Genomic DNA, 14,424 nt, shown 5'->3' with positions numbered 1-14,424 from the left:
GGATATGGAAAAGTAATTGCTCAAAGTATTTCCTTTCATTTTAGCATTTCAACTCGAGTTGTTACAAATTATCAGCATCATCAAAACTATTACATTTTAACAAATTTTATAGAGTGCTTCAAAGTCTCCTCCACAGTGCTTTCATATACCTGAGCTCATTAGAAGTTCACAACAAACCAATCAGATATCAATATTTCCATTTTATGGACAAAGCAATTGAGGCAGAGAGGGAATAGAAATATCTGTGCAAAAGAACAAGCCAGCAAGTCAGAATTTTAGCATAGAATTTTTCACTCCACAACTCCAACCCTTTCCGATGGCTTTCCTAGTCATTGACTTCATAATGAAAAGGAATCCAAGCATCTGGGGAATGTTCCAGAATCAGACTCTCCTTCTCAGATGGTTTTTATGAGCATTAAATGGGATAATGTATGTAGAATACTTGTCAGAATTGGCAGAGGACTGACACAGAACCAGGGTCCATAACAATCACCTATTTTTTTTTTTTATTGTTTATATTCAAAGAGAATCAGAAACTGGAAGTCTCTTTTTAGAAGACTTGGGATTTTACCTGTCTGAACTGTTTTATGGGGATGAGGACATCTTTTACCTATAAAATACAAAATATACAGGAACCAAAGCTTTAGACTGGTTTCCATTAATTAAAAAAAAAAGGAGGGTAGCTGGGCTCCCAAGTTCAGATGCGGCTCTAAACATGCATTTCCTTTCCTGAAAGATTTAGGAATTGGCTTTGTGTTAGTTAGCTGCTTGTATTTCTGAGACATCTGGTGCTAAACCCTATAATCGGTTCAGTTTTTTAAAAACACAGAACTAGTGCCTGGCAGCCACCTTTGGAGAGTGCCTAAAAATAGAAATAATTCACTAAAACCTCATTAGAATGGTGCTCAAGGATGTCAAGCTGCACCCTTGGGAAAACGCTACAGAAAGTCGAGTAACATAGATCAAGAAGTCCCAGGAACTGAATTGTCAGAGTCAGAACTGGGTATCATTTCAGAGATATATAATATTGTTTCGTTATATGTGGTGCAAACCAATTACTGGTAGTGTGATTTCTCTGTTATAATCAAAGGACTGATATCAAATGAAGACTACATAAAATCGGTTAATAATATCCAATTGATACACACGGATTAAGCGAGCCCTCGCATTGCAATGTCACCTATAGTAATGATGTGCCTAATTAATGCTCCTTAAGTAAAGTAAGTCCTGGCTTACCTCAACTTTGGACAAATCCAAATTCCCAATAAGCAAGAACTAAATTAATTAGCTCTATTGTATCATTTTATACACAGCTACCTAGGAATTTGCACACACACCAAAATCATATAATTTAATACATGTTCAAAGAACACAAAGGGCTAAGAAAAACAGAATCTGCTGTACAAATATGTCCAGGTGAGTCAATGTATAGGTACACTTCACAACTCCCACAAAACCTAAAACAGGGATTCGATGCTAATAATTTTCTCAAAAGACACTTGGGCAGTCATAATAAAGAAATGATGAGAGGAGCTGGCCCTGTGGCCTAGGGGTTAAGTTTGGCGCGCTCCGCTTCAGCGGCCCGGGTTTGCTTCCTGGACCTGGACCTACACCACTCATTGGCGGCCATGTTGTGGTGGTGACCCACATAGAAAAAACAGAGGAAGACTGGCACAAATGTTAGCTCAGGGCAAATCTTCCTCAGCAAAAGAAAAAAAGAAAAAAGAAATGATGAGAGCCCCAACTACTCTGTCTTTTACTATATCACATTTGGATGCTTACTTGTTGCAAGTTAAAAGGCAGGAAGGATAAATATTTTTATTATGGAAGTTCTCCCAATAGTCTCTGTCTCCTCATCTCTCACAAACCATAGGAGCTACACTCCTGAACAATACTACAGTTGGCCAAACAGTGTTACCAAGATCAAGGTGCTAGAGAAAAAGTAGGGTACTGGGGAAATCAGAAAAAGCCTCATACAAATAAATAAAGTTTCTTCCTAGTTTGCTATCATATCATGTAAAAATGGTTGAATGGATTTCCACCCAATAGGAAAGATCTGTGCAAACCAGTCAGTCTTGGAATTTAACGCATGTGGTGTACGTGACACACGCTTTGGGAATACGGGTCAGAAGCACACTCAAGAGATAGGTAGGCCTCAACCAGAACAAATTGAGAAACAAAAGCTCCAGGCTTCAGATGGTATAGACATCCCATATATATTAAGATGCTATAGACAGAAAAAAAAGTCGTTTTAATGTAAACCCTAAACACAAAAGAGAATTGCAAGCTTCTCCGTGTAGCAGCACCGCAAGAGAGTGGCATCAGGATGCACATGTTAAAGATGGTTAATCATTCCTCTGGGACCCTGCCTAGATGGCCGGATAGTAAAAAGATTTCAAAAGAGACAATAGCAAATCCCAAAAAAAACCTGGCATTAATAGTTGTAAAATCCTGCCCTGGGAAATTACTTCTACAATGCCATGAAAACAGTGCAGTGTGGTGATTTGCAGAGGCAGATTCTCCTACAACCTCCACAAGGGAGTTTCACTGATCTTTGAGTTTTTCAAACCAGCTCACACTGATTGCGTGTTCAAAGGCATTTGCACATGCTCTTACCTTTGTTTACTTTTCTACGTCTAAGTGAAAGTTCTAGTAAGTTTGTGCTTGTTTCACAAATCATTGCAGTGTCTGGGAACAAATACCCACATGGGCTCTTTAATTTAAGGGGTTGGAGGTGAAGCTGGAATACCTAGAATATTTAAATATTTGGGCATGTAAATCTTTATGCCTTATCTTAGAATGCAGCTGACTAAACTTTGGTTGGCCAGGGACTAGGGGATCTCAGGCACGAGACTATTAGTTATTCCTAAGGCCATCAGCTAGCAAATAGCCCTCACTGCCCGCCTCCATCTGCTGAGATAAAACATTCCAGTGTCCCCAAACAGTGGATAACCATAAAGCAGGGTTTTTCAACCTCAGCACTGACATTTTGGGCCAGATAATTTGCTGTTGTGGGGCTGTTCTGTGCATTGTGGATTGAGCAGCATTCCTGGGACCTATCCACTAGATGCCAGCAGCACTGCCACTCCAGTGTGACAACCAAAAGTGTCTCCAGACATGGCCACATTCCCCCTGGGGGGAAAAATCCCCTGTGCCCCCTCCTCCATAAGAACCACTGCCATTAAAAAAATTAATAAATGACTGTTTAAATCTTGACCCCATTCACTCACACTATCCTTATCTAACCATACTATTCATTCAATACTCTTTACAGCTTTTCTATAAAAGAGGGGAAGCAAAGAAAAAAAGCTGTCATCAAATCTAAAAATTAATTATAGGCACAAAATCTAAGAGAATTTTGAATAGGATCAAAGGTTTTAATTATGGGCAAAAAGAATAAGGACACAACTTTAAGTTATAAGAAAATAACTCTTCAGGGCCGGCCCCGTGGCTTAGAGGTTAAGTGCGTGCGCTCTGCTGCTGGCGGCCCGGGTTCGGATCCCGGGGCGTGCACCGACGCACCGCTTCTCCGGCCACGCTGAGGCCGCGTCCCACATACAGCAACTAGAAGGATGTGCAACTATGACATACAACTATCTACTGGGGCTTTGGGGGAAAAAATAAATAAATAAAAAATATATATATTAAAAAAAAAAAAAAAAAAAGAAAATAACTCTTCAAGTACCAGCAAAATTAAGAGAGGTCCTATGGCACCTATATACACACGATAACAACTGGAACGAAATGATACATACTTCTTTCTCTACCCTCTTCAACAGAATACTCAACTTTTCTGATTCAGTTTTCCACTAAGAGCACAGACCCTGGAGATATACCTTTGCTGTTGAAATACTGGCTCCAACATTTATTGGCCTGTGTAGTCTGGGGTAATTTATATTGAAAAAAGCTCCATGCCTTAGCTTCTGCATCTGTAAAATGGACATAATAATACCTTGAGGGGTGAAGACTAGTGAAGACTAAATAAGACAATACTTAATGTGAGCACTTTATTTTAGCTTTTTGCATGAATTAAGTCCGCAATAAATGTTAACTTTTATTATCGGTGTTTGTATTCTATTTAGAAGCATCTTTTCAACTAGTTTATCTAGGGGAAGGAGGGTGGGGAGAGGCGAGTTGCCACTCGCTTCTAAACCTGGGATGCAAAGTGCTTTATGTGTAGAGTTCTTCCAAGAGGTCTAATCAGCTTAGGCATCTGCTAGGTCACACTGCAAAGCTAGGAAAAATGAGACAACTGGATTGGGAGTCACAAAACTAGAATTCCTGGCTTGGTAGATTCCAAAGAGTTATGAGACCATGGTTAACCACTTACCATTCAGAGAGCCAGGTGTCTCACCTGTCATTTTAGAGGGATCACTACAGAGTTCCTAATATTTTCTCTGCGACTATGACAATCAGATTCTATGACTTATATTAGAACTAGTGGTGAAAACAACTAGATTCTAAACTAAACAATATTCTAAACTATCATTTGGTGATGTACAAAGGCAAAGTACTTGGTAACCGTCCTTGAAGTGCGATGATTTAATTAAAGAAGATTTTCACATGGTCTTTTTCAAAGTCTCTTAATTATGTAATGCTTCACCAATTATTAAATAGTCTTCTGTAATGTCCACTAAGAGGAAATTTGAATTATAGGCCATTTGAAGAGAGGAGATGTATTGAAAACACCTGATAGGCTATAAATTCAATGTTGTACAACCACAAATCTATTCCAAAATTGCATTCGAACGTTAAAAATGACTCTGGCCTTCACTTAATGGTAAGTCCTACAAAATCAATTAGCTGTTAAAATAGTTTAATTGGAACATATGTATTTTAATTTGTGTGTGTGTATAAAAAAAATCTTCTTAATCAACCCAAAATATTCTGAAATTATACTTTTAGGTAATGTAGTGAAAGAATTGAACTTATAACTGGATAAAACCCAGGATGCGGAAAATGTGAGAAGGATGATATTCAAACAGCGGCAACTAGAAAGGAATAAATTAACAATCATATTAGTTTACTGCAATTATCTCGAAAAGCAGTCTAAGAAGGAAGTTTTAACAACCCACCACCACTCCCCAACACAAACGCACATGTTTTCCAAGTGAAAACTAGTTACTGGTTTTTTGGGGTGGGTTACTATATAAATATAATTAAAAATAATTACAAATGTAAATAATTACTGTTTTTTTCTTTCCTCCCTTCCTCCCTCCAACCTTCTCTCCCTTCCTTCCCCCCTCCTCCTTCCTTTCTTTTTTTCTATGGAGTAAGGCCCTTGTTTCACATTACTAACAGGAGTAAATAAAATTTAGAACTATCTATAGCAATGATAGAAAATTTTTTCTTCATTAAAAAAAGAAAAAGCCTCCTTAGGATGGTTAAAAAAATAAAAAGATTAATTTAGGTCACCATAAATAAAAGGGATAATTTATACTTTAATAGTGGTGTTTTGCTTTGTAGAAGAATGGAAGAAAAATGGAGAAAGTCCAATTCTAACATTCACAAATGGGAACTTTATACTCCCAAAATGAAATATTTATGATTTTGTAATTATACACAAGATATAATTCTTGTACTCTTTTCTTAATATTTCCTACCTGAACTGATCTGTCCTTCCCTGTCTCCCAATTACAAAATGATGCTACTATTGAAGAAAGGATTCAAAGGCCAGCCCTTTTCAAAACTTACAGTTCCCCAACTACTTTGAGGTCAGTCTACAATTCTGATGATACATTTGCAATGTTCACGGAGCATGGCACTGAGAAGGTGCTTAATAAATATTGCAGAACAAGCAAATGAGTTAGCAAATGAGTATATGAATAAATAAATGAGAAAATATTACATTTTGTTCGCTTAGAAAATCTGAAAGAGAAAAAGGGGGAAAGAGGAAGAAAACCAAAGACGTGAAAAATAGGAAGAGTAAGGAAAAGCAAAGAAACGTACACATAGATGCCTTGAAACACATAGAAACTAACTCATCAACGATCACAGAGAGACCCTAGAAAGGAAATGCGTAAGAAAAAGACAGAAGAAAGCCAGAATGAAAAATAGCAAAATAATCCAAAAAAGCATCTCCACCTACCATCTACCAAGATGAAACAATTTGGTGGGCAACTTTATAAAAACCTTCTCAGGCACAGATACATCCAGATATTCCTGGCACTAAAACACTCCTTTAAGGCCTCTGAATGCAGTACTAACTTTAAGATTTTTAAAGCCCTGTTGCTTTTTCACAACTACAGGCATAAATGGAGATATATCCCTTTAACAGCATGTTAGACCCAATGGAGCCCCAGGGCAGAGAGTTACCATACTCAACAAATCAGGAGACTCAGAACCTTCATGTTCAATATCTTTGACCAGCTCAAGTCTTACACTTCTGAGGGCCGGCCCCGTGGCTTAGCGGTTAAGCGCACGCGCTCCACTACTGGCAGGCCGGGTTCAGATCCTGGGCACACACCGACGCACTGCTTGTCCGGCCATGCTGAGGCCGCGTCCCACATACAGCAACTAGAAGGATGTGCAGCTATGACATACAACTATCTACTGGGGCTTTGGGGAAAAAAAAGGAGGAGGATTGGCAATAGATGTTAGCTCAGAGCTGGTCTTCCTCAGCAAAAAGAGGAGGATTAGCACGGATGTTAGCTCAGGGCTGATCTTCCTCACACACACAAAAAAAAGTGTCTTACACTTCTTTATACCCACCACGTTTTTTTAGGTGAAGCTTACACAGCCACCTAGACAGATGCTTTGCCAAAACCCAAATCATTAATATTGTGGTAGGACACTGAGAGGTTGCCTATAACTCAGTCCGACTCAGTACATATTTCGTGAGTAGTAATTGGGGTCAAGACACTGAGGTGAGGGCTAGAGAAAGGTAGGTGGTGGGATACAAAGAGAAGAGGAACAAGACATGGACCTCAACCTCGAAGAGTTTATATTCTAGTATTCTCGGATCCTACACCTGTTTCTAGTACTGTTTCTAGTACTCCTTAGTTAATAGGTTATCAGGTTGTTCCTTTCCAGTCAAGACTGTAGAGCCTAAATATGTTCCCACTGAATTCAGTTCAATATTGGCACAACCAAGTCACAGTGTGCGCCAATCACAAGAGATGCAGAAAAGAGTGAGTCAAGACTCCCAGTCCTCAATGATCTCACAGTACAAACGCAGGAGAAAGCAAGTAAAATAACAGCTTTAATGCAAGATGGAATGCTAAGAGAAACAGGGGGTTAAAGGAAGGACAAATCCTATCCACCTTTCGTAGGGGGAGGGAAGGTGAAATGCAGGGAAGTGGAGAAAAAGGCTTCCTCGCCACCCTGGATGGATGAGTCATGAAGAACTCCTCCTGCCTTCTCAGTGTCTATATATAAGCCCAGGTGCTGCCATTTCATTTAATTACTAAGCCTCTCCAGATGGAGAAAAATAATTAAGCAGTCTGTACTACCGACATGATATAAAGAATGGGTTAGCAACTTGAGAAACATTTGAGTTTTGAAGTTTGCTTTCAACTGTGAAGTAAGGAAAGAAGAGAAGAGAGGCAAATGACTGCACTACGGACCTTAGGGAAAACCAGATGACTGCAGTCATATTCTGGGTAGAAATTTAAACAGAAAAAAAAAAAAAATACTGGTGCAATGGGGCTTGTTTCTCCCAGTACAAGTGGAACTGCTAACATTAAATGAAGAAACCTCACTAAAGTTTTGAAGACAAGTTGTCAAAAAGAAATACTTTAAGACACCTATAAATAAATCAGGATGCAATTTGTTTCCTTCTTTTTTTGTTGTTGAGGAAGATTCGCCCTGAGCTAACATCTATTGCCAATCTTTCTCTCTTCTTTTTTTTTTTTTTCACGTGGGCCACTGCCACAGCATGGCTGCTAATAGACGAGTGGTGTAGGTCCGCACCTGGAACTGAACCCTGGCCGCCGAAGCTGACCACGCTGAACTTAACCACTAGGTGTTTATTTCCTAAATGTACAAGAAATATGTCATTGACTGGGCCTCTGGATGCACACATGATAAAAATTTTATATCTTTGTGTCTGATGCAAAGATTCACAAGTGACTACACCCAGAAAGGTCTAACAAGGAAGCTGGAAAGATTATCACATGAGAAAACTTTCTAAATGTAGATGCTCTTAAAGAATTACCCATTTATAATTCTAAAGTTCAACGGAATAAGGAAATATAAATAAAATTTCTGGCATTCAAATAACAATGGCAACTGGGTAGTAAAATGAATGAGATGCTCCCCTCCCAATCATAAATTCAATGATAATCATGTGCTTCCTGAAAAACCACAATAATAAAAACTATAAAAAAAGTTTAGGGATACCAAACTTCTAGGAGCATCAGATTGAAAGTCATTAAGAAGGTCACATGGTTAGAAGGCATTTTGATTCGTGGGAAAAATGGAGGGACGCGTTCAACGAGGAATAGTGAAGAAACAGATTAGAAGAAAGAAAAACCAAATCAGAACCCAATTCAGAAGGTGATGATAGAAGATTCTTGGTCTAAAAGAATGTAAGCCTCGTTAAAGGTAAAGTCATTCTGAGTATTGGGTACTCTCTACTCTATCAACTTAAATCAGAACTAATTAAATCTGTTCTAAGTTATTTTCAAAGCAAAGTATCCTTCCACAAATTGCCTAGTCATTATACTGTCATTTCAACTTTCCTGTTAACAGAGGTTTTCATATTTATTTAAATGGAAAACCCATGTAGAGTGTCATCAGAATAATAGTTTGTTTTTTTTTTTTGTTTTTTTTTGGTGAGAAAGATTTGCTCTGAGCTAACATCTGTTGCCCACCTTCCTCTTTTTTTTTTGCTTGAGGAAGATTAACCTTGAGCTAACATCTGTGCCAATCTTCCTCTATTTTGTATGTGGGCTTCCACCACAGCATGGCTTGACGAATGGGGAAGGTCCATGCCTGGGATCTGAACCCACGAACTCCAGGCCACCAAAGCAGAGCATGCTGGACTTAATCGCTACACCATGGGGCCAGCCCTAACAGAATATATTTTTTTAATTGATGTCATAATAGTTTATAACATTGTGAGATTCCAGTTGTACATTATTATTTGTCAGTCACCGTATAAATGTGCCCCTTCACCCCTCGTGCCCACCCCCCAAATCCCTTCCCCCTGGTAACCACCAAACTGTTCTCTCTGTTCATGTGGTAGTTTATATTCCACATATGAGAGAGGTCATAAAGTGTTTGTCTTTCTCTGTCTGGCTTATTTCACTTAACATAATACCCTCCGGGTCCATCCATGTTGCTGCAAATGGGACGATTTTGTCTTTTTCTATGGCCGAGTAGTATTCCATTGTATATATATACCACATCTTCTTTATCTAATCATCTGTTGATGGACACTTGGGTTGCTTCCACGTCTTGGCTATAGTGAATAATGCTGCAGTGAACATAGGGGTGCATAAGCCTCTTTGGATTGTTGGTTTCAAGTTCTTTGGATAAATACACAGAAGTGGGATAGCTGGATCATAAGGCATTTCTATTTTTAATTTTTTGAAGTATCTCCATACTGTTTTCCATTGAGGCTGCATCAGTTTGCCCTAATAGAATATTTTAAAAGAGCATTTTACGACTTTTGGAATTCGACACTTTTACAGGAATTCGAATCATGCTATCAGTAAAATTAGTGCAGGTTCTACTTTAACAAATAATTATTTTAATTTTTATATTTATATAAATTAGCATTTATTTCTTCTCATTAGTTAACAAGAAATATCTTCATCCTTCCCAATTTCTTATCTTAATTTATTTATTTAAAAAAAACTTTTAAAATCAAACTGCATCCTTCCTTTCCCCTATACCTTCCAGAAAGCTGCTAGCCCAAGGGTGTGTGAACTAGAAAAAAGGCTCCAGACACACTACTAACAAGTGTTGGAAAATTGAAATGAATATTCCACTCAGCAGCAGCTATGAAGTGAATGCACCTTCTAGAGTTATGTGGGCCCAAATGCACACAACCATATGTGGCTGCCATGATTCGCTATCTTCTATACGTGGTCCTTCCTTCCTTCACTGGTGTTCACACAAAGCAACCAGGGGAGACCAGGCTCACCATCTCTCAGCTTTGAGACTGACCTTCAACTCAGTCTGTAACCAAAAGATGTCAGCCAACATTCAAAGTTACTGGGGTCCAGGCGGGGTCATGATCTTAAGATCTTGTTGACACGAAGGCAGGAAGAAAATTGCCTGGAGATTGTGTTGCAATGGGAATTCACACCCCCTCCAAAGCAGACAGACAGCCACTACTCAAATCTTGATTCCTGCTACATCATCAGGACATTTTATGTAAAATCTTCCATATTTAACTGAAGAAAAGAATTGTAAACACTATGTAGGTTCAACAATCATGCCCACAAGCCACAATAAAACAACCTGCAGGCAACCTCTAGTCTAGGCCAACCTGTGGTTCCTTGATCAACCATGCGCCTGCTAGGTTTGTGCTTGTTTCAGTGTTTTGGAAACATGAACTTCATTATGCCTAATCACAGCAAAGGCAGTGAGAGAGCCGAAATTACCCAAGATAATAGGCACATGAATAGGAAGAAAAAAGAAATAAAGATAATGAAAAATTGAAAGTGTAAGAAAATCGCTCTAATGTATGGAGTAAGTCGGCATCAAGGCTTCAACACCTACACGGAACTTAGCCTTGCTAGACGTGCGGTCGTGTATCATTCACATCATGTCACTCTGGATAAATAATATGTGGATTTATGAGCACCAAGTCAGAGAACAGCCTCTTTGCAAGTGGAGGAGTTTCTCCACTCACCTCTTTCTAGCCATTATCCCATGAGACAGTGAGGTCCAAGTGGGCATGAGATGATTACATTTATTATATTAATGTAGCAACTGGTACCATTCCTGGCATTGAATCAGTGCTGAAAGGATGATAAATACTTCTTCAGTACCAAAATGTAAGATGCCAGGTTTGAATGTGGAAATATATATCAAGATTTAATTTACTACTTGGGGGAGAAATACCAAACTCCCAAATTTAACATTCTTATGGAAAGATTCAAAATATAAAGATCTCAAAATACAGGTTCTAACTAGATTGCCAAATCAAAATAACAATAATGACATTTTCCCTTCCATTCCATGATATAGTGTGAACTCAGATGTATAAATGCATATGTGGACTTATAAGGAAAACAAAGGAAGCAGCTCAACACAGCTGCTTTCTAAAAAAAATTCTGTTCTATCTCATATTATCTGCCCTCTATTTAGTGTCTAGAGGACAGCAAGCCAAAATTTAGAGAAGAACCAGATGAAATATACACTAAGTTTCTTTGCATGTGAACTAGTAGCTGTGTCCTAGAAATACTTTAAAAATCTAAAACCTAGATTTCACACTGAGGTGTTTTGCTATTTTGTATGCCAATGTGCCTTACCTGCCTAAGACTCTAATTGGTCTTATATTTAACAAGAGTTTATAGAGCTGGCAAAATAGAAAGCTTTTGGGTAGAGCATGCTGTGAACTAGTCCTTCCAGTATTCATAAAAACATTTTTAAAATTTATTTTCCTATAAGAAAGGTGACCTATGAAGTAGACCTGGTTGGACTGGGCATGAGTGGGCATGACAGAGGAGGAGGGAAGGGTTGATTTGATGGCAGGGCAACAGGAATAGAGGTCCAGCTACATGAAAAGCAGCATACCAAGAGGACAACAGAAAACAGGAGGTTAACCATATAAGTGGGAACTGTTTAAGAATGGTTCAAGTGACCCTAGTATTGCCTAAGGCAAACCAATCACAGTTTAGATGCAGAAGGGGTCCAGACAGAATCCCAGCCATCTGCCAACAGGGCAGTGCACAGAATAGACTTCTGTTCATGCAAAGAAGACACATACACCATGAGGTCTCCATCCCATAGAAACAGAGATGGATGGATATGGATACATATTTTATCTGGCATTTACCAAATGTCTACTATGTGCCAGGACCCACACTAGGGAGTTCATTTAATGGCTACTACAGTCTTGATGATGTAGAAGTTGCTATCCCCATTTCACAGGTAAGGATACTGAGGCTGGAAAGTTTAAATGACTTCATCACTATTATGCAGCTGTTAAGTAGAAGAGACAGGATTCAAAAGAAAATACTTTTGACCCCAGTGAATAAGCTCTTAAAACACTACTCTCTACTGTGGTTCATGAAAATAACCAGCAAAAGAGATGTGTGTGAGTACAAAGGGGACATCAGCCCAATACACAGCATAAACAGATGAATTCCAAAATATTGACCATGACTCACATAAGAAATACATTTCATATCATGACCCAATATACACCCAGTATGCATCTCTGTGTATAAACAACTAAAAAAAAAAAGTTCTACAAAAATATTTACCCTTACTATGTATGATATACTTGGATACTTGCTGATTATTTTTTATTCTATATTATTCTATTTCTTTATTTTAAAAGTGCTGGTCAGGACTCACTGAAATGATTCCATGGCCCACTTGTAGGTCAGAATCCACAGTTTTGAAAACCAGTGCCATAACCAATGCTAATGACCATTTCTCTTATTATTTCTTAAGTTTGGGTAGAATATTGGGCTTTTCAATTTTTCACATATAATCTCCCATTTGAGCCTCTATCCAAGAAAGGAAAAGCAGAGAGGGTAGTTAAGCGGGAAAGAGAAGCAGTGGAGAGAACTGTCCATTATATGTCACCCACTAAGCAGGGTAGTGGAATTAACATACTCCAAACAAGAATGGCTGCATCTCAATGACAAAGAAGTTTGCCCCAAAAAGCAGATGTTAAAGATTTATGTTGGATAAGGTTCTGATGTCTTCAATGTTCCTTTCAGTTGTCAGAAAGACATCACATTTTCCAAAAAAGACTCATTGGTAAAAGGAACACCTGGGGGTTGGCCTGGTGGCGCAGTGGTTAAGTTCACGTGCTCCACTTCGGTGGCCTGAGGTTCATGGGTTCAGATCCTGGGTGCGGACCTACACAACACATCAAGCCATGCTGTGGCAGCGCCCCACATACAAAATAGAGGAAGGTGGGCACAGATGTTAGCTCAGGGACAATCTTCCTCAAGCAAAAAGAGGAAGACTGGCAACAGGTGTTAGCTCAGAACCAATCTTTCTTACCAAAAAAAAAAAAAAAAAAAAAAAAGGAACACCTGTACGTAGTCTTTAGGCAAATTTTAAGACTGAAAGACAAGTTACATACCTCTACTCAGGTTCCCTTCCACACAAAACAGCACCAGGTCTCCTCTAGGCTACTTGGTCAAGACACTCAACAATCAACACTGCTTTAATTTGATTTGACTTATTAAAAAGCCTGTCTATTGAGGGATGCAAGCTTTGGCTTCTAGGTACAGAACTAACACACGAGCCAGGAACACTCATTAATCTAAACACAATAAAAGAGAAAAAGAAAGGGTGGGAGATCATAAATGTACTAATTTGGAAATGGTCTTAATAAAAACTTGTTACCATGGGGATTTCCGGCAGGGAAAGAAAAGGGGTCTCTTTAGAGAAGTGATGGATGCTATTTATTAATCTACTTGCAAGTAATGTCAAATTTTAAAGTTGCTCCAAAGAAAACTACCTTTTTTTTCTTACATGAGCCTCTTAATATGCTGAAGGAACCTGTTCAAAACGCTTCAGCAGTGAAGTAACTTAGATGATAAATGTGTTCTTCAATCTGTGCACCAGTCAAGTAGCAATAAAATCAGAATAATTCATGCGAAAATTTTCATTATGTTTCTAAACATACTTATTTACATTTTAAATCACACATTAGACAATATGCAATATCTTTCATTTAGACAGGTGTGAACTAGAAAACAGATGCATTCATTAAACATGGAACAATTCGGTGAATTAAAAAAAAAATACTCAGAGAACTCTCTGGTTGAAGTACTTGGGCCACCGTTAACTTACTTGAAAAAATATGGCCATGGCTCCGATTATTCTGTTTTCAGAAATTGCAGTTTGAAAGCTGTCAAAGTCGTCTGGATTGTAAAAGAAAATCTGCATCTGTGAAAGAACAATTGAAAAATGTATTAGGAAAATTTTCAAACCTATGCAAAAGTAGAGGAAAATAGTACACTGGACCCAGATTCCCAACTTAATAAGGTTTTGCCAAATGTGTTCATCTATCTGTATTTTTTCTTTGCTGAAGTATTTGAGAGCAAACCCTGGACATCGTATCATTTTACCACTACATACTTTTGTAGGCATCACGAAAACACACAATTTCTCACATAATACAATGCCTTCATGCCGCCCAAAATAAATAACACCGACACCTTCTTATTACCTAATAATACTGATCTCTTGGGGAAAGTTCCCTGTTAAGAAGCAAAATTTTAACGGAGTTAAACACCATGAATTTGACAACTAAGCCTGTGAGATTCAGTCCACTTGTTT

At 38.4% G+C, this 14,424-nt stretch overlaps 1 protein-coding gene across 5 annotated transcripts in view; it reads right to left on the bottom strand.

Annotated features, from left to right (window-relative positions):
• The window catches only part of PTPRG (protein tyrosine phosphatase receptor type G), a 687,787-nt gene that overhangs the window by 199,539 nt on the left and 473,824 nt on the right, over positions 1-14,424 (bottom strand). For all 5 annotated transcript variants that reach the window (XM_014793421.2, XM_087431273.1, XM_004419875.3 and 2 more), the window contains one exon: positions 13,936-14,031. In XM_014793421.2, the coding sequence (XP_014648907.1) occupies positions 13,936-14,031 (96 nt within the window). The remainder of the gene's footprint in view (positions 1-13,935; positions 14,032-14,424) is intronic.

This window comes from Ceratotherium simum, chromosome 5 (genome assembly GCF_057802395.1).
Source record: "Ceratotherium simum simum isolate JZ-2026a chromosome 5, ASM5780239v1, whole genome shotgun sequence".
Lineage (NCBI taxonomy): Eukaryota > Metazoa > Chordata > Mammalia > Perissodactyla > Rhinocerotidae > Ceratotherium > Ceratotherium simum.
Note: the sequence above shows the minus strand (reverse complement) of the source record. Positions and strands in the feature narration are given on the sequence as shown.